Below are 26465 nucleotides of genomic sequence, written 5' to 3'. Positions count from 1 at the left end.
CCCGACCCCGGGCCTAACAGACTACTACATTCAGAAGATATGGACTTGTTCACTGCGGTGATTCAGCTTGCTTCTGAAAAGGACCTCACTCACAAGTTTAATTCCGAGTGGACACTTTATTAACGAGGAGCTTCTGCTCGGAGAAACGCCGCCTGCCGCTGTACTGACAGGAGGTAAGGGAGAGACGACAGCGCTGCCTCCACAGTACCGTAGGTTCAAAGTCTGCGTGCGTGTGTGTGAATGTGTGTGTGTGTGTGCACGTGTCTCATGGCAATGCATATCCCTCTGTTGACTGCTTTAAAATGCAATGTTTGAGAGATGTCTCTGGTGTTACATGTAATATGTTGTATAGATTTATGGATATTCATAAAATTGTTTCTAAATGTAATGTGGTGTGTAGGCTATAGGCTATCTGGTCATATTGCTGATGGTTGTTTAACGTGGTGATTACGTGCTGCGCGAATAGAGTATATATTATTATAAGTATACGTACTGTAGGCTAATAATAAGTGTGCCCTCCCATGCATTTCATATGCCCCCCTTAAGACTGAGGTCTGGCGACGGGTCTGGAAGGAGGGATGGAGGACATGGAAGAAAGAGAGACCTTAAAGCTCATGTTATGGTCGTGCGTAAGGTCTACATCATAGCTACAAAGTAGGTTATCCGTAGCCTGAGTGTAGTTCTGCGTAGCCTGACGTGCACCCCACCAAATTTTTTACATTGTGACCGTTCTACGAGGACCGCAAGCGCTGTGATTAGTCCACCACAACACCTCCCGTCAGGTAAAAAAAACGGTGTCACAAGTTGTTGTTGCTTCTTTGTTTGTGAGTTAAACTGGCCCAGCCGCTTCTTCATTGATGGTCACGCTGCTACTGTGGTTACACGTGTGTATACTGCCTACACGCCTGCCGACGGGGGGGACAAACGGGTCTGTAGTCCTGGGCACAGGGTGGGTGGGCACAACTGGAACCTATGGAATAATTGTTAAAAAATTCAGAAAATAGGCATATTTGTGGAAAAGAAAAGAAAAGAAAAGAAAAGAAGAAGAAAATAGAGGCTTTAGAAATGTTATAAAAAAATATTTAAAAAAATGTGGCGATCATGGACATGCTGGAACTAAAGTCAACATAGAGCAAGGTAAGAAACAGCGCAGCCAACGTTTAACTTACGAGCCTTGAAACAGGCCAGCTCTAATGTTAACGTACATTAGGTTGTATAAAATAGAGATGCACCGATTGACTGACATCAGTCTGACATTACATATGCCGATTTTATGCTGGTAACCCAGGACAGATAGCAAGCACAGTTGGGCCGATTCCAGCTGAAATGCGTCGCTGTTTGCATTGGTGATTGATTATTATTATGGCGAGACACGGCAGGCAAAAACATTGTTGTTTTTTTCACTGGTCAATGTTGAGAATCGGGGCTATTTGTCTTCAATAAAAATGTCTTATTTCAGACTTGTGGTGAAAAAAGTCAAAAGTACACATTTAGTCTTTATTTTAAACTGTAATACAAAGATATTTGTCTTAATGTCAGTATCCCATTTCCAGCGAATGTAGCTGATCGTTATTGTTTACTCGTTTAATGTAGGGGTGACCCCGAATAGTTGAAGATTCGGTGCATCGATATGAGAAGCGTGATTCAACTACCAATCTCATAGTCGAATTGTCGCAGATGTGTTATGAAATGAGGATCATTAAATGTTGACCAATGTGTGCACATTATCTGATTTCACATATAACAGTTTTTCCCAATGTATTAGAATACAGCCTATTATGATAATGCTATGCAAATAAAATGTGAAGTAGCTGCTTTATTTAATATTTTTAAAATGCGTTAATAAATCCAACAACCCCCATGACAGAGCTACACGTCCATATGGTAAGAGGTTTCCATTCATTGCAAAGCAGTGGCCTTTTTGTTTCTGCAGTAAAAAAGACAAAGCTGGCAATTCTGGCTATACTTTTGTTATTTTAACAATATCTTTGATTTATTGTATTTATAAATCACTCTGGGTTATCTGATTTAACTATTTGGCTTGTGTTTTGTTTCTGTGCACTTCGGCCATTTTACACATATTTGTTCTGCACCTTGTTACTTCTGACCTTATTTTATTATTATTTTTTATTTATTATAAACATACATTTCGGATTGCTTTTTGTTGTATTAATGTTGCGCTGGCCATGGTGCTGGTGCATGCAATTTAGCCGAATGTGCTAGGTGCTCTCTGTCTCATATTTATGAGTTTATCAAACCAAACATAAAACATTATTTTTTCGACAGTTATAAGTTTTAGAATGTGTTTAAAACCGGGTGGTTATCTTGTCAAAAGTTACATTTCAAAACAGGTAAATTTTTGTAAATTTCGTTGATGACACAGAAAATATTTTGCATGAAATAAATAATATAAGAATCATCAGGTGTTAAATGAATACAGAGATTATCAAAGTAAGCAAGCGGGTATAATAAAGCGTATTTGTCTATAAAATCATTAATTTCAGTAAGTTTATCTTGTTATTAATTAACATTTAAGGAATTGTATATAAAGTTTAGCTTTTATCGTTTACGGTAACAATCACAAATTATATGTCATTTGTTGTTGTTTTTTTGTCATGACTGTAGCTGGGGCTTCCCAGAGGATCCCATTTTTAGTTAAGTTTAGTTATCAAAATGTTTGATATAACAAAAAGATATGTTATATCTTTGTTTTATGTTCTATAGATCGTGGCTTTAAAATCTAATGAGGAATCATTTAATGAATGTCTATATTGCCTTTTTAATTTTAACTTAAAAAGGATACAAATGCATCGTCAGTTTTATCTTCGTTCAACACTTTAAAGACAGTTTTGGTCACTTTATCAGACATTTATTTCTGTGTGCGGCTTGTGAACGAAAATAAAAGTTAACCATTTGTTGACTACCTGGTGCCCCTCCCACCCATGCACACACACATAGATGATTTGACTATCGGTCGACCATAGAAAGATTCGACAATTCTGATTTGAATATGTAAATCCTTAGTTAAGGACACCCCTAATTTAATGTAAAAGATTTTACTTAATACAACAAACAATATATCATTAGAAAGGTTTAAGGCTCTAGCCTTTGTATTTGACCATTATTTTATTTAGAAAATCTTATAGTTACAGTAATGCTTTGATTTGTTTCACGAGTTATGAAAAGGAAAATCGTAGTTCATACCTGTAAAATTAAATATAACCCTCAGTCGCATTCATTGAGAGAAATCTAATGCCTGCTCACCATGAAAGCTCTTCACAAAACAATATCCCTCGGGGCTTTTGGTTCAAAGGCGTGCATGTTTGGAGAAATATTGATTGAATTTATATGTTTACTTCAAATTTCTAAAGAGAGTAGTAATATTTATTCAATTTTTAGTCCAAACACGGCGATATTAGCTGAAGTAGTTTTACTGATATTTCCAATAGTTTGTTCATTTATAGGCATACGTGATGCCTGAGGGTGCCCTCGTGCAGAGACAGTCCAGATTTGACACACGAACGAGAGGTTGGGTCAGTGTCATCATATAAGGGAATAGCCTGCTGCTAAAAACATGCACATAAAGAAGTTTTGACGGATAAACTACATTTAACTACTATATAAATTAATCTGATAATGCCAATGTCTTGTTACCAGTAAAAAGTAGGGGGGATGGGGGGACAGGGGGGGCCTCTAAGATTATCTTGTCCAGTGCCCAGGCAACACTGTCAGCTGGCCTGACTGCCTACCAGTGGTCTGCATGTGTGTTTGCACGTCAACGCGGACAACGATGCAGAAGTATATTTGAAAACCGCGGCTACAACGTAGGACCTACGTACAACTATAATGAGCCTATATTAATGACTGATTGACAGACGTCTCATGAGTTCAGTGTTGCACAGCTCAGTTTCAATCGTTCATTAAAATAAATTGCTTCAAATGAGTCATTCTTTCATGAATCAGACATTAGCGGAAATAGATGCACTCTGTGTGCTAATCCCAGCTGGGCATCGTGAAACATTTGTTTAAAGACGAAAAACATTTCCTCACTGGATTGGATTTGGCCTTCTGACTTTTATCATTCTGTATCTGTTTAAAATAAAACGCACAAGGACGCGAGGGAGAGAGAGAGAGAGAGAGAGAACAGATACTTGTGTTTCTCAATCCAAAGGCTACCCTCCAAAAAAAATGTATTACAATAAAATAATTTAAAAGCTCATGGGCCTTGAGTTTGACCCCCCTGCCTTAACTCCTTCCCCTAACAGTCTGCAAATTAACTAATTTACAGTCTACTTATTACTTAACATATAACTGAAAACTAATGTGCATTAGTTGATGTTTGCCCTGCCAAGGCGAAAGGCAGTAACTTAATTTTTGGTCGATAATAACTTATTTATATTTTGGGACATTCAAGACCTCCTTTATCATGTGAACAATTATCGTGAGTCCAAAAATGTTATCTTTGTTATATGTCAAGTCTATCATGTGAATTTCTCAACGAGTCTGACCTGAATATGGATTTTCCATAGAATCTCATCTCTTTTCCTCCATCAAGATGTGTGTGTAATTAATAAAGAAGACTTTCAAACAGCCATTCATTTGGCCATGCCTTGCTAATGACTTCTAAATATAACTACATTCCCTCACAGGCTACATTAGACATTCATTTCGACGCTCCTCTCTGCTCATTTATTTAAGAAAACCTTCTCTGAGCCGAGAGTAAAAGTGCCTCCTCATCACATCACGAAGCCCTGACATGAAGCAGGATGACGGGCAGCCCTGACAGCATTACTACAAAATCCTGCGCTTCGCCTACCCATCTAACCCTTCGATCCAACTCTAACCATACAGATAAAATTTTGTTGAACTGGCATTGCATACAAATGTAGCTGAAAAATGCTGAATATTCGAGAATACAAGACTTTAAAGAACTGGAATTAAGAATATGAATAGACTATAGGATGCAAACTGATAAAACAGTTAAAATGATTCAATTTCCTTCCTTTGATGTTAGAACTGACCAAGTAAAATAGTATAAAACAACGTCATTTTACATAAACCTCATTGAATCTGTAACTGATCAAACTGAGAATCTTCTGAAGTTCCAGAATGACTTTATCAAGAAACTTACATCTCATTAGAAGAAAGAAAATATATCAATTCAACTTCAAATTACTCCCCTGTTCTAAAACATGCTTTAAATGTTCTGAGAACCGCAAAAAGCCAAATCCATGAAACAAATTAAAATAATCTAATCTTTTGTTTTCATTAGCAGGGCAGCCACGGCAGAACAAAAGTCGTATCCTTAAGGAGGCAGATAAACCATTTCTATAAGTGATGCACATTCATGAGCTGATTCTGGCCATGTGGACTTGAATGCAGTCACAAGCTTAAAGCACTACACACGATCTGCTGGAGAACTGGTCAGATTCACAAGGCCTATGTATTAACATGCTAAGGGCCAGATTTACTAACAGCTTGCATCAGAACTGGTATTGCATACTGGTATTGCGTACTGGTATTAAATCATTTTGCGCCTGAAATGGCTGCAACTGTTGCTGATAGGAGATCCATCACAGAGGGCGTGGTGCAAGACAGAGGATTTTTTATTTATTTGTTTATTTGACAGGGACAATGCATGGCACTCAGCCATACCAGAATTAGCTACAAGTTCAATTTCATCGGTAGTCATCTGTAGTTTAACACGTAACAGTTTATTTGTAATGCAAGATGAACATATTATTTAAAAATATTGTTTGCCAAACCATGTTATTTTTTATTTGGTGGAGGAAATAAACAAATAGTCACTAGGAGAAGTCACACAATACCAGTTTTTTTACTTTTAACCCCTCCTCTAGTTCTTTTCAGTAAACTATGGCTTTGTTAGCTGGGATTTCACACCTAGAATTTTCAGCTGAGATGTCCGTGGTGCTGAACTCAAGTGCATCAGGCGCTAGTAGATCACCCGCACATGAAGGAGCATCAGCTCTGCTTATTTGCGACCCTGAACTAATTTGTGCGGCCATTATAGAAATCAGCTTTTGCGCCTGTGATATTTAATTTGTGCCTTTTTAGTAAATAACCCGCAGATATTACCACTCCCATTGGCGCTCTTTTGAAATTGCGCTCTCTCTATATAACCTGTTTAATATATCTGGCTCTTACTGTGCGTTCAAGGTTTACTTTTTGTCTCCCAAGATTTAGAAGCCATAATCTTTGTGCTGCTGTTGCAAAGCTCTAGCAAAATTCTCTCGATATTAGACAAAACGTGACAGGGCCCACGCATACCCGTAGACACACATTAGACTTAATTCTGTCACTCGGCCTCAATATTAATGACATCGAAATATCACCTCAGAGCGATGCAGTTTCAGACCATTGCCTTGTCTCATACACGCTACTTCTAGATAGGATCACTCGATCCACAACATGCTACCGACTAGCCAGAACACTAATTTCCACCACTAAAGATAACTTTATTAGCACTCTTCCAGACCTGTCCCAAATGAAACATGTAGCAGATAACCGTGAAGATCTAGATATTGTAATAGAAAACCTGAACAGTATTTGTTCTAACACATTGGATGCCGTTGCTCCCATTCGAAAAAAGAGAATCAAAGAAAAAACGCCAGCTCCATGGTATGACCATCATACTGCAGCCCTTAAAAAAGTAGCTAGAAAAATGGAAAGAACTTAGAAAAGCCCAAAACTAGAGGTATGGCGCGCCAGCAATCTTATTAAAGAAAATCATAATAACCCTCGTTTCCTCTTTAGCACAGTTGCGAAACTGACTAGAAATAAAGAACAAACAGAACCCACTAATAAACTCCCACACAAAAGTATCGACTTCATGAACTACTTTACTAAGAAAATTACGATTATTAGGGAAAACATTGTAGGTACGCAAGCAGCCACCACTCTACCCAATAATACATTTAACGCTAGCTTACTATACGAACATCTTGAGTCATTTAAACCTACAACAATAGAAGAGCTATCTAAATTAGTAACATCATCCAAATCATCGTCATGTATATTAGACCCCCTTCCCACAAAATTACTCAAAGAGGTATTCCCTGTAGTGTCACACCCAGTACTAAATATCTTTAACTCATCACTAGAATTAGGCTACGTTCCAACAGCTTTCAAACTAGCAGTTATTAGACCGCTCATTAAAAAAAACACACCTTGACTAGGGAGATCTTAATAACTTTAGACCAATCTCAAATCTCCCTTTTCTTTCTAAAATATTAGAAAAAGTAGTGGCAAGCCAGCTACGCACATTCTTAGCAAATAATAGTACGTATGAAAAGTTCCAATCAGGATTCAGGCCCCACCATAGCACAGAGACAGCGCTGCTTAAAGTTACAAATGACCTTCTCCTAACATCTGATTGTGGCGAAATTTCACTCCTTATATTATTAGACCTTAGTGCAGCCTTTGACACAATAGATCACACAATCTTACTCAATAGGCTAGAAAACTATGTTGGCATCAGTGCTCAGGCGCTAGCCTGGTTCAGATCTTATCTAACCAATCGCTATCACTTTGTTTATGTAAATGAGGAGGAGTCATATCACTCCCTGGTTAAATACGGCATACCTCAGGGATCAGTTTTAGGTCCTATCCTGTTCTCATTATATATGTTACCTCTAGGAGATATTATCAGGAAACATAACATACGGTTTCACTGCTATGCAGATGATACCCAGCTGTACATCTCCTCACATCCCAGCGAAACACACCAGTTTTCTACGCTAACAGACTGCATCAGCGATATTAGTGACTGGATGGCACATAAATTTCTTATGCTAAACTCCAATAAGACAGAGATACTTGTTATCGAACCGAATCGCCACAAACATAATATGACAGATTACAAGTTGCCCATAGATGGCTGCACTGTGGTGCCAATCTCCACGGTTAAGAATTTAGGTGTGATGTTCGACAGCAATTTATCCTTCGATAGTCATATCTCCAATGTCTGCCGCACAGCATTCTTCCATCTTAGAAATATCTCAAAAATACGCCATATGTTGTCTGCATCAGATGCAGAGAAGCTTATCCACGCTTTTATTATCTCCCTAGGGTTTTTCCCTCCTAGGACTTTTTTTACTTCCCCGGCTAAAAAATCCAAGGGGGGTTTCTCCTAGGGGGTTTTTCAACCCGGGGAGGCAGCCTTCTTGGGCTTAACTTCTATACGTTACATTAGTAATACATTCACCTTAATGTTGATTTATAGCCACAGCAAATTTAGCTGCTTGTGCTATTGTGTATTATGTTGTGCTATCTGTCGATTTTCTGTGCTTTCAACTGCTTCTATTAATGTAAAACTGCTTTAATACAATTACCAAATTTTGAAAAGCGCTATATAAATAAAATTGAATTGAATTGAATTGAATTAAGCTACAGAAACACATACTGATTTCTATATGTTGTGGTCCTGATCTTGTAGCCTCCTCAGATGGCGCTCTCCGTGGTGCTGAAGGTGGCTGTGCTCTTTTGTGCAACTACGCTGACCCCCCACCCACAATGTAGACTTTTAACACTTTTAGAAAGGATGGGTTCATTTTTTACAAATCATTTTGTGTTAAGCTTTTAACACATTATGTGTAATTTTAACATATTATGTGATGTGTCATTTTTTGTTGCGTTTGTGTGAAAATAAAACACAAGGTTTGTTAAAAGTAACACAAATGTGCTGTTTCAAATAACACAGAGATGGGTGATTTCTGGGACAACACATTAAATGCGTTGTCACAGAATTCACCCATCTCTTTGTTATCTATGTTTTTAACACATCCGTTTTAAGATTGAAGGGTCTCTACCCTCTGACTCTTACTGGATGTAACTATGAATTAAACTGTAGCAGGAACAATATGGCGCTTTTTCATTTCATTGTACCCCACGGTTTGGGTCAGCTCACCTCACTTTGGCTTGGTTAGCTTTTCCCTCGAGTTAAGTAACACTTCTCAGTGTGAGGGATTATAGGCGTTATATTTGCGCTGCCTACTGCTGTATCATACAAGTGAGAGCATCGTTGGAATGCTAAACATCCTCATACATTCATTTATTTCTCAGTCCGCCACAAAATCAAAATTGACCAGCACGATGATGTTTGCACATCGTGTTTATCACTACCTCTGTATCACATGACAGTTTCTGTGCAAACTGTCTGTACAAACACAAACCAATCTTTACATTACAGCGATGATGCTGGTAGTGACGATTCTCTCAGATCAATCAGTGATCTACGGTGTTTTCTTGTCACGTTTGGTATCAGCTCGGATCGCTTGGAACCCCAACCGAGGTGGTACTAAAGAAAGTATCGGGTATTACGTACTGCACCCAATGGAACAGCTCCCAAAAGTAAGCTGACCCGACCCAAACCGTGGGGTACTATGCAATGGAAAAGCGCCAATAGATACACCACCGAGCTTTAGCTCTTGTCAATCAGCGGAGGATAAAGCTGCTCCCACAAAATCTCTGATGCGCCAGCAGCATGAAGCCTTGATGACATGTCACTGAATGCATTTCTACAGCACGTGTCATCATAATCATGATCATCATGATGTTTGAAAACAAGCCAAACTCATACTTGAAATGTTAATATAAATCTAATCTAAATCCACAAATCAGAGACACAATTCCAAAATTCATCATTAAAATTCAGGAAAATAATGAAGGAAAGTTTGCTCAAAGAGCTCATCTTACCGGTGACGGAAAGTTCAGTGGTCCTTCTCACGACAAAACTTCCAAACTGCAATTCACAAGTGTAATTTCCAATGTCATCCTCTCGCACATTTTTAATGGACAGAACGTCCGCCTTCTTGGTGACAGTTTGCCTCCAGTGTTTTGGTCGGCATTCCTACGCATATAAAAAAGAGCTGATGCTTAATTTTGCTGTTAAGAAGACTGCTGAATTCAAATGTCACACTTGACAGTGTTGAGACAACGAATGTAATTTTATCTATGAATTGTGCCATGGCAAGTCTTGCAGAAACTGCTTGTCAGTCAAATATTTAGCACACAAAATGTGTCACACCTGTCACATGAGCAGAGTAAATGCTATTGTGTCACTACACTTCACCTCTGAACATAAACTTCAGGAGAAGTTGTGCTTGATGTGCTTGTGCTTTGATGCTCAACCTAAGAGCTGATTTACAACATGACATACTTTAAATAAAGGCAAAATCTAATGTAAGGCCAGGGCCCCGTTTCCCGAAACGTTCTTAGCTCTTTGTTGTTCTTAAGTTGTTAATAGGGAATCTAAATAGGGAATCGGCATGATAATAAGAACAACCCTTTCCTTTCAGTCGGTCACTACGACGTCACGTCGTGACTGACGAATTGGGAACTCCCTTAGAGAGACCAATCTGCTTCGAGTACTACTAAAACGCCAATGAACTTGGCATTGAGATATTTGCATAATGCTGGCGCCGCCCCGCCAGGTGCGTATATAAGCAGCAGGTGCAAATATGGAAATTAGCTTTTTCGTTTCGAAAGCCGGCAGTATCTGCTACTGAGAAGCTACTCTACTCTGTTGGGATCGATTGCTGAAGTTGGTTGGACTAGCAGTACCACAGCGGACGCTTGATAGTATTCCACGGCTCTGCATCTTTTTTGTTTTGAGTTTAGTGTGTGCGTTGCCTTTCCCTGTGCGCATCATCAACTGAGCATCTGAGTGAATTTCCCTAAAAGAGTGATACAGAGAGCTTTGTGCTTTGTTAAAGGTAGCCACTCTCTCGTATATCTGGAGATCAGCATCCTTTTAAGGATGGCTTTTTGTCCATGCGATCTTGGGTGCGGAAAGAACATGGGTCCGAAGGACGGTCACGAGCATTGTCTTTCGTGCTTGGGCATCGAGCACGCGGAGGCTGCGTTTGCTGAGGGTGGGTTTTCACACTGCGAGAATATGTCCCCTGTGGTTTTGCAGAGATGGTTGTCTTTCCTTCGGGAAAAACGCAACCCGCGTCCTGCGAGTGCTGAGCGTCGCCATGGTGCGGCTGTGAGGCTCTCAAAGGACGACCTCCGCATCACTTTGCTGAACCGGTCGGGGGATTCATCCTCTGGTCCTCAGCCTCCTCGTCCACAGCCGGTAGAGGTTCCAATGGAGACTGCAGCGTCGTGTTCTATGATGTCTGTAGAATCTGTTGTGCCTCTCTCCGGGTCCACAGCTACTGCAACATCCCCCCTCCCTCTGACGTGGATCCCGACGCCCTTCCTCTCTCTGGTCGGGTTGCGACGCCGGAGTTTGATCCAGAGATGGTGGCCGTGCTCGCTCGAGCAGCGGAGACCGTAGGGTTAGAGTGGGTTAACCCCCCTCAGCCCGAACCGTCCCGCCTGGTTCAGATGATTGGTTCTTCGGAGCTGCCCGGGCTTCACAGCTCTCTCCTCCAGTGCCATTCTTCCCCTAGGTGCACGAGAAGCTGACTAGAACTTGGAAGTCGCCGTTTTCAACCAGATTACGGCCATTTCAGCCCTCCCCCCTCACCTCCCTCACCAGCGGAGCCGCTAAGGGTTATACGGGGATCCCTCCCGTGGAGCGGGGGGTCACGATGCAGCTGTGTTCCGCCACCGCTCCCTCCTGGAAGGACCGCCCAACCCTCCCCTCCCGTGCTTGCAGACAGTCATCCGGTTTAACGGGCGCTGCCCACAAGGCATGCGGAGAGGCGGCTTCAGCCCTGCACGCAATGGCGTTGCTGCAGGTTCACCAAGCGAAGGCCTTGAGGGATCTGCATGAGGGAGGACACGACTCGCCTGTCCTCTCGGAGCTCCGGGCTGCCACTGACTTGGCTCTCCATGCTACAAAGGTGACAGCGCAGGCGATTGGTCGTGCCATGTCCACGCTGGTGGTCCAGGAACGCCACTTATGGCTATGTCTTGCAGATATGTCGGATGCGGAGAAGAACAAGTTCTTGGACACTCCAGTGTCCCAGACTGGCCTCTTGGGTGAGTCGGTGGAGTCTTTCGCCCAGCAGTTCTCCGCCGCCCAGAAGCAGACGGAGGCGATCACTCAGATCATGCCTTCTCAGCCGGCACCCACAAAACCACAAAAAGAGTGCATTCCTATTCCTTCTCCAGGTCTCCAGAGGATCGAGAGAGATGTGAGCGGTAGAGATGCGTGGATGGGCTATTATTTCTTCCGCAACCGCATCACAAAACTCATCATCCGTCCGCCATCCATCCGCACCAACGTTTCTGACCGGTTTTCAAAACCGCACCTGCCCGCCATCCGCTGACTGGGCGATGCAAGGCGTTGCAGCCGCGAGACTAGAAAGCTCTAGAATATCAGCAGTGAACTCCGATCGGCGAACAGAGACAAAATAAATAAATAAATAGCCTAAATTAAACGCACAAATTACATAGCCTGCACTGGTGTCATCCTGATTTACCACTTTGTAAAACTTATTCCAGGCAACCCTTTTCTGACCTTCTATTTCCTTTGTTTTTAATTCTCATTTTTTGAGTTTGACACGTACCTCCTTCGCCGGCGTTGATAAGAGCTACGTCAAAATGCGTCTTCATTTCTCCGCACTGTTAATGATAGAACAAATGGATAACAGCCGAGGCTATCCCAAACAATTAAAACCTTTATTAAATAAAAGTGTGTATTTATTAGAAACCTTTTTTTGTCACTGTTTTAGTATTATAAGTTATGTTTTGTGTTAATATTAGCCTATTTATGTTGCGTATATTTCTAAGGTTGATTATTTGATATACTGTTGAATAGTTTAATCTACATCAATGTGTCATATTTTCTAAAATAAATTAATATTTTTCTGATTATATATTTATTTTAATAAGTCAGAAATGTCTCCGCTGTTTTCTGCTGACAGGCGCGGTGGGCGCTACTGGGGGCGTGTGCAGTAGGTGAGGCAAATTATGGGTGCTCAGAAGGCTAGACTGTCTCATTTCTGTTCTCTTCGCGAACTTCTGAGGCTGCCACCTCGAAAGACAGAGTGCTCACCTTTTAAAGTCGCATGCTTAGAAGGACACAGCTAATTACAAGCAGTCGATCCGCCACCCGCCCGAATTTAATTAAAATATTATTTTTCGTCACGTCATCCGCCCGATCCGCGGTTTATCCGCGGAGTCCGCGGCTGTAACCGCCAACCGCGCATCTCTAGTGAGCGGGCATTCACATGCTCATCCTCCCTCTCCTCTATCACCAGCTGGTGTCCTGAGGAGTCCGAGCTCTCCGCTGAGGAGACCGGACCACCAGCACCCTCATCGGAGTCTGCGGTCTCCACAGAGGAGACTAGACGACTGTCACCCTCAGCGGGCTCAGGTCAGTGTCACACACACACATACTGTAGATGTTTATGCTGTCACAGCAAATGCACCGGCAGTCCCACCTGTCTCGCTTCGCTGCCCCACCGCGGGTACACTGGTAGTGCCGTTAATTCCCCTCGTGCGGTCCTTGGGGGCTTGGCTTCAGCTTCCCAGCCCGTCTCGTTGGGTTTTACGCACGATCCGCACGATACGAAATACAATTCAACCGGCACACACCCAAATTCTCGGGCATTCGTTTCACCACGGTGAAAGCGTCCGATGACTGGACGCGCTCGTTTAACAGAAGAGCGCGTCCAGTCAATTCTGACTTGCCTCGGTTCATTTCGAGGGAAGAATGCGTTCCCGCTAAAACAATTTCAAAAGCTCCTGGGGCATATGGCAGCAGCCGTGGCTGTGACACCGCTCGGTCTGCTCCATTTGAGACCGCTTCAGCTATGGCTTCACGATCGAGTCCCGAGGAGAGCGTGGTGCGCCGGCATCCATCGTGTAACCATTACACCTGCGTGTCGCCTAATATTCCCCCCATGGTCAGACCCCGCGTTTCCCAGGTCCGGTGTGTCCATGAGACAGGTCTCCCGGCATGCTGTTGTTCACACAGATGCGTCTGACACGGGCTGGGGAGCCACGCACGACGAGCTTACAGCTTCGGGGGTGTGGACAGAACCCCAGTTGCATTGGCATATCAATTGCCGCGAGTTGTGGGCTGTATATCTGGGACTTGTACGCTTCGCTACGGAGCTGCGAGGGAAGGATGTACTAGAGCCCACAACTCGCGGCAATTATCCCAACCGTTTCTATATATATATATATATATATATAAATATATATTAATTCCTCCCAAGGGTTTTTGTCCTTCTAGGACTTTTTCCCATTGGGTTTTTTTTCCTAGAGGGTTTTTAGTCCCAGGGAGAGTCAGCCAACTTTGGCTTAACTCAGCAATTTACTGTATACGTTACATTATTAATATGCTCGCTTGTAAGGTTTAACCGCTTTCTCTACTTCTTATATTATCTATTGATTTTCTGTGTTCTCCTCTACATCTTCTCATGTAAAGCTGCTTTGCAACAATTAACACTTGTGAAAAGCGGTATATAAATAAAATTGAATTGAATTGAATTAGTACGCTCCGACAACACTGCGACCATTGCGTATATCAACCGTCAAGGCGGTTTGCGCTCTCGTCACCTGTCGCATCTCGCTCGTCATCTCCTCCTTTGGAGTCAGAAGCATCTGAGGTCCCTTCGTGCCATTTACATCCCGGGTACGCGCAATACAGCGGCAGACACGCTTTCCCGAGCTGCACGCCCCGGATAATGGCGACTCCACCCCCAGACGGTTCAGCTAATTTGGAAGAAGTTCGGTCGTGCGCAGATAGATCTGTTTGCGTCGCCGGAAGATACCCACTGTGGCCTATTTTATAGTGCCCGGCCTTCTGCCTTAATCCTATTTCTCCATGGGGTGGTTTCCCGGACAGGGATTAGCTTAAACCAGGCCTAGTCCTTAGTTTAATTAGGAAATATAACACGTTTAAACAAACATGTCTTACTGAAAACTTTACTTGTGTGCATTTTGAGGCAAAACAAAGGGCACTGTTGTATTTTAAGATATGTCAGTGCAAGTTGTTTTCAGTTTGGACAGCTCTTACATTTACTTTAGTATAGGACTAGTCTAATCCCTGTCCGTGAAACCGCCCCCATATCCTTAAGTGGAATCGGAGGGCTTTTTGCAGACACTAGAAGAGGTCAGCCCCTAGTGGCGTTTTGGTAGGGATTCCCAAATTGTCGGTCACAACGTGACTGAAAGGGAACGTCTCGGTTACGTATGTAACGTCCCGTCGCCACAGGTGCTGCTCCCTGCTGTCGGCCGGTCACATTCTCCTGGCTTTCTCAGCGAAAAGAGGCTAATTACCATATTTGCACCTGCTGCTTATATACGCACCTGGCGGGGCGGCGCCAGCATTATGCAAATATCTCAATGCCAAGTTCATTGGCGTTTTAGTAGTACTCGAAGCAGATTGGTCTCTCTGAGCGAGTTCCCAATTCGTCGGTCACGACGTGATGTCTCCGTTCCCTCCTTCAGGCAACAAGGGTTACATACGTAACCGAGATGTTTTAGGCTGTGCGCTTGCCGGACAAACCATTTTTCCCATCGTTAAATTAGCAAAAGTGGAATCGGACATGCCGGTTTAGACTGTGCACCATGCACAATAGACAATGCGCTTAGATCGTTAAAATAGGGCCCATTATGGCAAATATATTATAATAAGGGGTGCTTAAACTTTTTCAATTTGGGACCCACCTAGACAGGTAGTCTATACTGCCCTACAAAGCCAATTGCGCAGTAACTACGCATTTGGTCAAAATTGAGTTAGGGGTTGAAATGGGCTTTGTGAGATCGGTTGTGTCTTGTGACAAAGTCTCCTGGTTCAGTTTTGTCCCAATTTTGTGTGCCAAAATTGCAGTAACATGTTTGACTGGCTGGTGTAAAAAAACTTTAAAGGGCATTTTTCTCGATTTCAGTGTTTGGTTACTGCACTTAGCCTTTGTAGGGCAGAATAATCGATAGACATTTTGCTTGTTATATAAATAAACTACTTTAAAATGACTTGTTGTTATTTATTCTTAGGAGTTTACCGGAAGTTAAGTGTTTTCCATGAAAGCCGCTTGTTTATGTTGTTACTGCTGAAAGCATCTATACCACCTAAGTTTTTTAAATGGGAATATAAAGAAAACATTCATTTCTTTTTATATTTTTTTCTTGTCATGAATATAGTTAAAATCCAACACATGTTATAATATGGATACCCGATTATTGCAAAATCATAACTGTTGATTTCCCTCATTACGAATATTAATGTTAATTAATTAATTTTACATCAAAGTTTTTAAATGTTTTATAACTTTGACTGAGGCAAGTGCATGCCATAATCTTCATAAACATACAAAATAAACTGCTCCACTTGATAACTGATTAGTCTCCAAAGGTCTACATATTTTCCAGATTAACACTAATCAAAGCTGAAATCTAAAAAAACATTCATAACTGTAGACAGACAGGTGCGACTCTAGAAATGCGGCCATTAAACAGTATACGCTGTATATGCCGTGTAAGTGCGCTGTTTGCGCATCCAGGGTCCAAGCACAATAGACGCTTGAACTAATGGAGAAAATTTTGTTTTGATATATTTTAAGTGTAATGCACAGCCAAGCAATTCTAACCTATTCAGCAAAATGGACAGCATCTGGTAACGTCATACTTAAGAAAGTATACCTTAAGGAACTCGCTAAGGTACAGTTTTGGAAACACGCCTAGAAAAGGTATACCTGTAGTTAAGGTTTAACTTAAGAGTCTTGATAGCGTGCTAAGAGACAACGTTATCAGGAAACGCAGCCCAGGTGTTTTACACACAGAACACAGAGCGCGAGTTACTTTACCTTGTACCAGGTTATCTCCATCTGTTTTCCAGGCTGCATGTAGTCATCAATGTTGGGACAGATGATGTCTTTACCTTTACTCAGCTCAGCCTTCTCAAAATATCTCATTTTGGAGTTGTAACAGAGACCAGTGTCGTTCTTGGCCACTGCGAGCACCATCGATACTTTCATACAGTACGTAGAATTCCTGCAAAACACATGCACAAGTTCACTATTCACTATCATTTATATATACAGTATATATATATATATATATATATATATATATATATTTTTTTTTTTTTTTTTTTTTGAGAAGAATGAAAGACAAAGAACCAGGGGCATGTCTGAGGGTGGCACCACCCCCGAAATATGATTGGCCCCCCCGGTGCCCTCTGCCAATCTCACTGGGCTAGCCAGATTTACTGATAACCTGAAAATGGCCACCATTGGACCAGAGCGCTGTCAATCACTGCTTGATTTGAGACTCGCGCAACGCGAAAAAGAAGCGAGCGCAGTAGTTGCACATTTTTAAAACAGGAGGAAAGAGACACCACGACACCCACGGCACCATTGGACCAGTTGTCAATCACTGTTTGATTTGAGACTCGTGCGAACACGAAAAAGAAGCGGGCGTGCGGCCACAGAATCAACACTGGCCGCCACAAACAGCTTTTCATGATTAACATTTACATTTTTATTTAAAACGGCTTCATTCGCTGTTGCAAGCGCTGAGCGGTGCCTCTCTCTCTCGCGCTTGCGCGCTTTCTCTCTCTTGACCGTGCCTCTCTCACATGACACTGAATAAAGGAATTCAAAGTTGGCAGTGTTTTCCACGTGGGTTCCTCCATGTACTTGTCTTTTCACGTAAACATCAACAGTCAACAGATGTTACTGACAGACGGCTGATCGAGTTTATCATGACTTAACGAAAGGTTAGTAGTGTTCCCCCCCACACACACACACACACACTGGTTCTCTGTGCGCGAGCTCTCTCCCTCCCTATGGTGCGATATGCACGCGCACGTGTAACAGTATTCTCTGATATTTTTTAATTTGCAACAGGCTCTGCACTGCATGAGACACACAGGTAATCCGAAATTACCTAGTATCAGCTCTTCAATGTAAATGTATGGGGATTTTGTCAGATGATGTCGCATTTATAAATCAGGATTTCAGCAGTATTTAAAGTAACAGCTGGTTGGATTAAACACGAGGTGTTATTGGGTCGTGTTTAGTCACTATTTTAAACTCTTTCTTTATTTCTGAAAACAGAACAGATAATATGTAAAAATAGTATTCAGTTGTGTTAAAATACAATATAACAAACAACGAAAGTCAGATCAGACAGAGTAGAAAAACAGATTTTTAAGCAATATTTTCCCAAACGGTCCTGATATGTGAGAACGTTAACTAATACCAGCTACATGCAACTCTGTGTAATTTAGATAGCCTACCTAAAGGAATTTTTCACTTAATTTAAATGGTCATTTACTCATCCTAAACTAGTTTCAAACCTGTATGAGTTTCTTTCTTCTGCTGAACACAAAAAAAGAAAAGAGTTAAGAATGTCAGTAACCAAAGTCAGTTGATGGACCCCACCGTTCCATAGTAGGAACAAAATAACATGGAAGTCAATGGGGTTCATCAACTTTCTGGCTACTAAGGTTCTTCAAAATATTTTATTTTGTGTTCAGCAAAGAAAAACTCATACAGGTTTAAAATAACTTTAGGATGAGTAAATTATGACAATTTATTTAAAATGAACTATTCTGGAAAAGAGCTGTGTTGTCTAATTAATGCAAAGTACAAAAATGTAATACCATCTATAGTAGAGCATGTGGCATTACACAAGATTTTGGAAATCGTGCTTAATATTTTCTAAACCAGTATTTGTTTTCAGTTAAATTTTCCTTAAACCTAAATACAATTAAATCCTAATTTCTAATTTTAAAGAAATTAGTCTTTTTACTTCATTCTGCTCAAAAACGCTCAAGATGTTTAATGCCAAGAGAGATCACACTAAACACAGACGATGCCTAAAGAAGACATTTAGTCATGTTTTATCTTTTGTACATATTTCCTGTATTTTCTGTTTGTATCTTAATAAAATAGATACAAAAATAAATATGGATGGAAATTAAAACTGGTGATTGTGGCCTAAGACTTTTGCATAGTACTGTATGTTATGGCATGCTGCTGTTTATCAGTGTAATGATGTAGACTTACAGTATATCCAAAACCATCAGAACATCAAAAACCTCAATAGAAACCACTGGAACATCTAAAATCTTGATAGAAACAAACAATCAAAGCATCCAAAGCCTCGATAGAAACCATCAGAACATCTCAAGCCTAGATAAAAACTATCCAAACCATCTGAACCTTTTTTATGTTGTCCCTCTCTCAGCTCCAGTTTTGATGTTTGTTTTGGCATTACAAATACTTGCACTTTTTATTTACATCAGAGCTGCAGTGTAGATTCATCTGTTTCAAACACACACACACATTTACTGTGTGATGTCATGTCCCTGATTGTGTGTTTGTGTGGGTGAGATCAACTTCAGCTAAACATTAACATGTGATCACGCGCGTGCGCGCACACACACACAAACACACACACACACACATTCAGGAAGAAGCAGCTTGTACCTCAACACGCATGAATAATGTCCCACGTCTTGTAACTCAGCCGGCCTGAACCAGATAGAGTCCTCCTCCTTACTCATACGGCTACCGTCGAATGAAATGGGCTCTTCAAAGTCTCCGTGGCCTGCGCTCTTGTACCACATCAGACTGAGTCCTGTGCTCTGTGCATGTGTGTAGTTTGCACGGATGTATCCATAAAATAAAGCACATTTAATCCTCACGGGCTCCCCAAACAGAACTTTATATTTCAGGTAGTCCACAGACCAGTCAGTACATCCGTCCACTGCAGAGAGAGAGAGAGAGAGAGAGAGAACACGAATTGATGAATCACAGTAACAATCTGGCACAATGGCATACTACAGAACTGGTACAGCATTAAATAAAGACTTCATATATGAACAAATATATCTGGAGAATGAGATGACATGTTGACCAGCAACGTTACAGAGTATATGTGAAATTCTTTCTGTTTTAGTGACATTATAGGGCTCACAGTACCAGAAATACACACACACACGTACACTGTTTTGTAAAGCCACCGGAATTGAATGTGTCATACATTACTAACAGAATCTCTTACTGACCTGGTGTGTCTGAACTTCTATGGAGCATTTTACATTTTAAAATATGGCTGCAAGCAGTGATGACAGGCTCAAGAACTGGTACCTCTTCCACACCAATGGTTTTAAAAAAGCTGTGCACAGTGGGCAAAATGCATTAAAAGTAAATATAATTGCACCCAGAAAACAATGCATGGTGGTCACCTGCATTTAAGTGTGTAAATACTGTATGACTGTGACTCACAGTAGCCATATTAATGTTATCAGATCCCATGACCAAATATAAACCCCAAAATAGGATTTACAGATAGTATTACAGAGCCCCCTGCATGAAAATACTCTAAGGGCCCACATGATCAATTAGCTGACTGCAGTTCCCCTGTATTTCTTTTATGTAATTTGGGGCAAATATTTAGGAAGTTCCCAGCGGCCTCCATCCTACAGTCTGACACCTCTGTGCTCCTTGTCTTTTATTATCTTGCATTCTGTCTCTTTCAAACAGCTGCTACAAACAGATGCTGAGAGCCTGACATGCTTGGCTAATTGTCAATGGGTTATTAAGTAAAGAAACAGTGCAGTAGCTAATTAACACTGAAATTACATGTCACATTATTTATCCATCACATTCTTTCCATCAAAGTGCAAAATCTCTGAAATAAAACTTCATTTACAGAAAGTCAAGTCAAATATCTGCAGAATCACTTAGTGACATAAAGTTCTGTATTTCTGTAAACCAACACCCAATTGTCTGTCAGAAAGAACCACAGGTGCTATAAGAGATCAGAGCCTTTTTAATGAGTTTTATACAATGAAAATTTTATAAGTTGAGCTTTTGCCAGCTTTCAACTCACTTCACTCAAAAAAATGGTGCTAAATAGTGCTAAAAGTGGTTCACTGGCTCATAGGGGAACCATTTTTAGTGCTAAACATCAGAGGGCTGTTTACACTTGGTATTAAAAAGGTTTTCCTTGATCGGATCACAAGTGGACGTGAGAGACACATAACGTTTACACCTCGTATTTAAATCCATTTCTTTTGTCCACTTTTGATTTCTTAATATTTGAGGGGGTGGTATGTGGAGACTGTGGGCGAGTCTCTCTGCTGTCATTTTAAATCGAAACTTAAGACATTTTTCTTTAACAAAGCATTCACATAAAATGTCCAGTAAATGTACTTTTCCCGCAGTAGTTATTTTGTCTAGAGCACAGCACTCACATACCTCATATGGGTAATATGCTATTGCCGCAATAGTTAGCCTGTCTGGAACCGAGCTGACTTAAACCACTATGATGTATGACACTTGCATTACATGTGAACGGCCCCTACGCTAATAGAACTCTGTTTTTGTCTCCCTGTCTCGTCCTTGACCCCGAGGACAATGAGACAAACAGACCCAGTTCCTGTTGCTGTGAAGGTCATCGCACCACTGATCTACTGGCTGTCCTTTAACGTAATGACCAGCCGATGCCTGACCAACGACCACCGGCAAAACCAGTTTAATCCGCTTACCCGCCTTCTATCCCTACCGTATCTATATATAAATATATATTAATTTCTCCCAAGGGTTTTTGTCCTTCTAGGAGTTTTTCCCATTGGGTTTTTTCCTAGGGTTTTTTTTCGTCCCAGGGAGAGTCAGCCAAATTTGGCTTAACATAGCACTTTACTGTATACGTTATATGCTCGCTTGTACGGTTTAACCTTAGCCAATATATCTACTTCTTATATTACCTATTGATTTTCTGTGTTCTCCTCTACATCTTCTCATGTAAAGCTGCTTTGCAATAATTAACACTTGTGAAAAGCGCTATATAAATAAAATTGAATTGAATTGAATTGAATTTAAACACAAGCAAGAATAATGATGAGTTTATATGGTGTACTGCTGCTTGTGTTGTAAGTAAACATGCTGCACAGGGTTTTGTACATGCAGAGGCGTCATGCCCATTCAAACTAAGGGGGCACGTGCCCCCTTGGTTTTTTTGAGCCAATGGATTTTGCATCCAACCTCAAAATCAAATAAGCGTCCATTAATCTGTTATTTGACTTTTAATCTATTTAATATGCACACTATTATACATTCTGTGCTGCATCCTTGTCACTTTTCGGAGATTTTCGCCGTTTTGATAGTGTTTTGATCATGTTACATTACTTTTATTCTGGCGGCAGCTGGTGCTACACTCAGCACAGTCGCAGACGTCATCAGCGTCTGGGCGCGCTCACGAGCTCTCTCCTGTTGCTGGCTTGCTGCTGCATTTGGCTATCTGCGGAATTAAAACGTGTTAGAAACGCTCACAACATTTCCAAACCCCAGTACGGTAATGTGCAGTTAACGTCCTCTGTGTAGAAAATGTATGGTTTTAAATGTGACCGTCTCAACGTTATATTAGTAGAGATTCATCTTCTTGGCACAACGCCAAAGTTCGCCTGAGTTCACGCGGGTGCGGAATCTCACATGCTCACATATGAGGTAAAATTTAATGCAAAAATCCGTTCCTCTAATAATTTTATCTAAACATATTTTTTTAAATCATTATTGAACATTAAAATCAATCACGTGTCTATAGCTTATGTCATTTTCGTTGTTAATATACTTTATGGATTTAAAATTACATAAATTTTATATGATAATGCAGTTGTTGTGCAAAATGCATTAATGACACAATTAAACAAGCCATTAAGACTTAAATAAATAAAACATGCCGTTTCAGATGTAAATATGATGCAAATGTGTCATTATTCCGATTGAATAGTATTTGATATTAAAGTTAGTCATCACTTTTATTTTGGAGGTTTTTGCATGAAAGCAGGGGTTTTCAGATTGTTAGAAATGTTAGTGCCATGAAAAAGACTGAAAGCTCTATAATATTTCGTTTGATGTCTGTGTATGCACAAATTTCTGTGAGCTGTTGACACTGTGTCCCCTTAAAAAAATTGGTGCATGACGCCCCTGTGTAGCCTACATGTATATGTAAGAGCTTTCTCTGATATTTCAGTGCAATTGATGAAATAGGATTGGGCAACTTTCACACGCTTGCAAAATGAAACTAGGAGATCAGACGCTTTAGTTGTATCAATGAAATGCTAAAAATAGCGCTGTTCACAGTGTTTTCGCGCCAGAAGTCAGAAAAGACGTAAAACATTGTGCTCAGTACCTCAGATTAGATAAATGGGCGGAGAGAAGGTGGTCTCCTGTGGCTGGTCGAACACATTCAACCACATGTGCGTTTACACTACAAAAGCAATCCAATTAAAAGGGTTTTCGAATACCTCTGAATATGTAGGAAGTGGTCGAAAGTGGACAAGCTTCAAACATTTTGAACACCATTTACACCTGGCATTAACATCGTCCACTTGTGATCTGATTGAGGAAAACGCATGTTAATGCTAAGTGTAAACAGCCTCTGTGGAATCTGTGTACAACCATATTGTGCTATGTTAAACCATAAGTGGTGCTTGTCACGTTCATGTCTGTTTTCCATTTCATGTTTTAAGTTTCACCTTCCTAGACTAGTCAAGTACTCTGTTAGTTAGTCATCATTCTCTGTTCATCTGTTTAATCATCATCCCATTTATTAATAATTATCTTGTTTAGAGCACTATTTAAGTTGTGCTTGTTTCAGTCTTCGGGGTCTGAAAGTTTATATATTTTTTAATATTACTTGTCTTCGTCTTCTTATCTCATACAATCATTACAGTGGTATAGTCATGCTTTAGCACCACATGGTTCTACAGAGGGGCTATATACAGTTGCACTAAAATGGTTCCCCTATGATTACAAGCTAGTAGGCTACTATTTAGCACCATTTTTTAGAGTGTGTACATTGGGGGTTAATTTTGATAGGTCAGTGTAAATCTCTCAGTCACAGCTGCACACATAATTATTATTAATGTTTTGTTTCAATTTCTCCACTTTTTTGGGGCTCTCTGGGTGTTTTAAAAGAAACCCTTTTACATTAAGAACACCCTTAGTAACAACCTCCTCAGATCTACAAGAGTTATCTTATATTAAAGGTGTCATAGAATGTAAAACTGTGTTTATCTAGGCATAGATGAATAATAAGAGTTCTGTACATGGTAGTGACATATCATGAGCTTCAAACATGATTATTTCCTCCTTCTTATATAAACCTTGTGCATGTAAAAGACTGCTGGAAAACAGACCAATATCAACATAACACCAACTGTGACGCTGAAGTCAAGATGTACACCTCAACATTAAATTACACGTTATATTAAGTACAATGCTGTTACAATGCTAAAATCAAAGTTGTGACTGCTGAGTTAGCGCTGTATGCTAGTTAATGCTATATGCTAGTTAATGCTATATGCTGGCATTTAAGCTGAAGTTCTACTATTGATATTACAGTTACGTTTTGCAAGTCTGTACTAAAAAGAAACACAAACTTACCACTCAGAAGCATCCATTAACAATTTCTAAACAACTAGTTGTTCCTTGAAATTTGTATTTAAACTGATACAGGCTCAAACAAATAAGGTCTGTTCACTAATGTGAATTACTGGCATGAACCTCATAAGCCGCAGAGCAATCAGAGCAGAGCTCATCATTATTATTCATGGCCCTTTCAAAAAATGCAAATAAAATAGACCATTTCATTCTAATGGCAAATACTAGGGTTGTAAATGGACATGTAAAATGTTTCTGGATTATTTTTACACTTAATAAAGCCACAAACCCATGTAGATATCAGCCAATTTAACAGATTATTACAATACATTATTTGGCTGCTTTTCCTAAATGTTCCTCAGCTTCTGGGTTCTGCCTTTCTGGACAAACATTAGTCCAGACAGCAGGCCTCCATGTATCTCTCTGACATGCTGCTCCTAAATCTTCTGAGCTACAGAGACAATTGTGGTCTCTTTTAAAATAAATCACTTTAGAGCCGTTATTAAAATAATTCCTGATAACCCTCTTGCAACACTGGTTACTATTTGTCAGACTTGGCACCAAAGGCCCAATACTTTTGACAACACTAACCACAACACACACACACAGTTCTTTGATTGAGGAATTTGTAATGCCTTCATTTGTTCATATACTGGGCTAATGATAATTTTCTTCCCCAAACCTAACTCTTAGGGAAAACACACACACATACACTCAACGTACACAATGGAAACACATGTGACACACACACACACATGCCCGTGCACACACACCTCTCTGTCAGTAAATTAAACCTTTAACACAAATTGCGTTTTGACGTGTTTTCACCTTATCATAGCAGAATCAACTCAAAATACTCCATCATTAATAATCATACACTTACGTGTTTGACATCATTTGAAACTGTGAAGGGTCCTCTTTAATTTGTGTGTGAATATTCACAATAACAAGAGATGTTTTTGTTAAATAAAGAAAATAAACAGGATGTGCATTCTGACATTTCTGTCTCCGCCAGCTGCCTCTTAAAACGTGTTACAAAAATCAGTTGAAACTCCGCGAATACTCGTCACATAAACATGATACACATATCCAAAGAAAGCTTGAAATGTCTACTTTTAAACAAGCTTATTATAATCGAAAACAAATATTGCCTGTTTATACTATCTTTACTCTCTATACTCTCTTTACTTCAATGCAGTACTCTCTTTACTGCATTGAAGTAAAGAGAGTACTGTTTTTCCTGGCTGACTTCATTATCTTTAATGCGGTCACGCCCACAGGCGGTACCGCTGTTGACATGGTAATGAAGACACGAGCTGTTCAAACCATAACAAGCAAAGGCTCATTATGCAGCTCATTATGCAAGTCTTTTGTTGCTCAGCTGTCAATCAATCCTTCTCGCATACGGCCCCCCTAAACAAAAACTGTCTTACAATTTCTAAATCAATATATTGTTTTATGTGAATGAGTAAGCAGAATGATTTTCACATCATTTTAAAGAAAAAACTCTAGACTACAAGATTCTGTTTAGAAAAGTCTTGTTAAAACATGTTTAGTATGGGTTTTGTGGACTTATATCAGTGACTTAAAAATGTTTTTTTTTAAAAACCACGCATAAACATTATTCTCTCAAAAATACAAACATGTACATACATGTAGCTCATAAAATATGGTAGCGTTGTTTGTGCTGAACGCAGTGTTATGAGACACTTGCCATTATTATGTTTTAAAGCAACTGAAAAAAGATCAAATGTAAGAGCATGTCACAACCTCTGACAGTGTCCCAAAATGGTCGGACCCCAGAGGGTTAAAGAAGAGTGAATAAGTGCAGATGAGAATCAGAAGTTTTCATTATTGCAAAAGTAAATTAAATAAGAAACACTGATCAGAACAAACAAACAATTCAATATCCGGCTGCAGTGCAGATGAGAATAGTATTATTACACATTGTTATTTTTAGGAAATGAGTGCCTAACATATTGATGTTTCTTCATGACACACTCTATAAAAAACACACTCCACACTGTAAAACAAACACTGTATAATAAACACACACTGTAAAACAAACACTGTATAATAAACACACTCCACAGTGTCAAAAACACACTTTATAATAAACACAGTGTCAAACACACACTCTAT

General features: G+C 40.3%; 1 protein-coding gene across 5 annotated transcripts in view; it reads right to left on the bottom strand.

Moving 5' to 3' along the window:
• The window catches only part of il1rapl1b (interleukin 1 receptor accessory protein-like 1b), a 182872-nt gene that overhangs the window by 92812 nt on the left and 63595 nt on the right, over positions 1–26465 (bottom strand). For all 5 annotated transcript variants that reach the window (XM_055184628.2, XM_055184630.2, XM_055184629.2 and 2 more), the window contains exons 3-5: positions 19362–19641; positions 16731–16917; positions 9715–9868 (exon numbers count right to left, since the gene is read on the bottom strand). In XM_055184628.2, the coding sequence (XP_055040603.1) occupies positions 9715–9868; positions 16731–16917; positions 19362–19641 (621 nt within the window). The remainder of the gene's footprint in view (positions 1–9714; positions 9869–16730; positions 16918–19361; positions 19642–26465) is intronic.

This window comes from Misgurnus anguillicaudatus, chromosome 14 (assembly GCF_027580225.2).
Source record: "Misgurnus anguillicaudatus chromosome 14, ASM2758022v2, whole genome shotgun sequence".
In the NCBI taxonomy this organism is placed as follows: domain Eukaryota; kingdom Metazoa; phylum Chordata; class Actinopteri; order Cypriniformes; family Cobitidae; genus Misgurnus; species Misgurnus anguillicaudatus.
The sequence above is the reverse complement of the archived record's forward strand: the minus strand, read 5'-3'. Positions and strand labels throughout refer to the sequence as shown.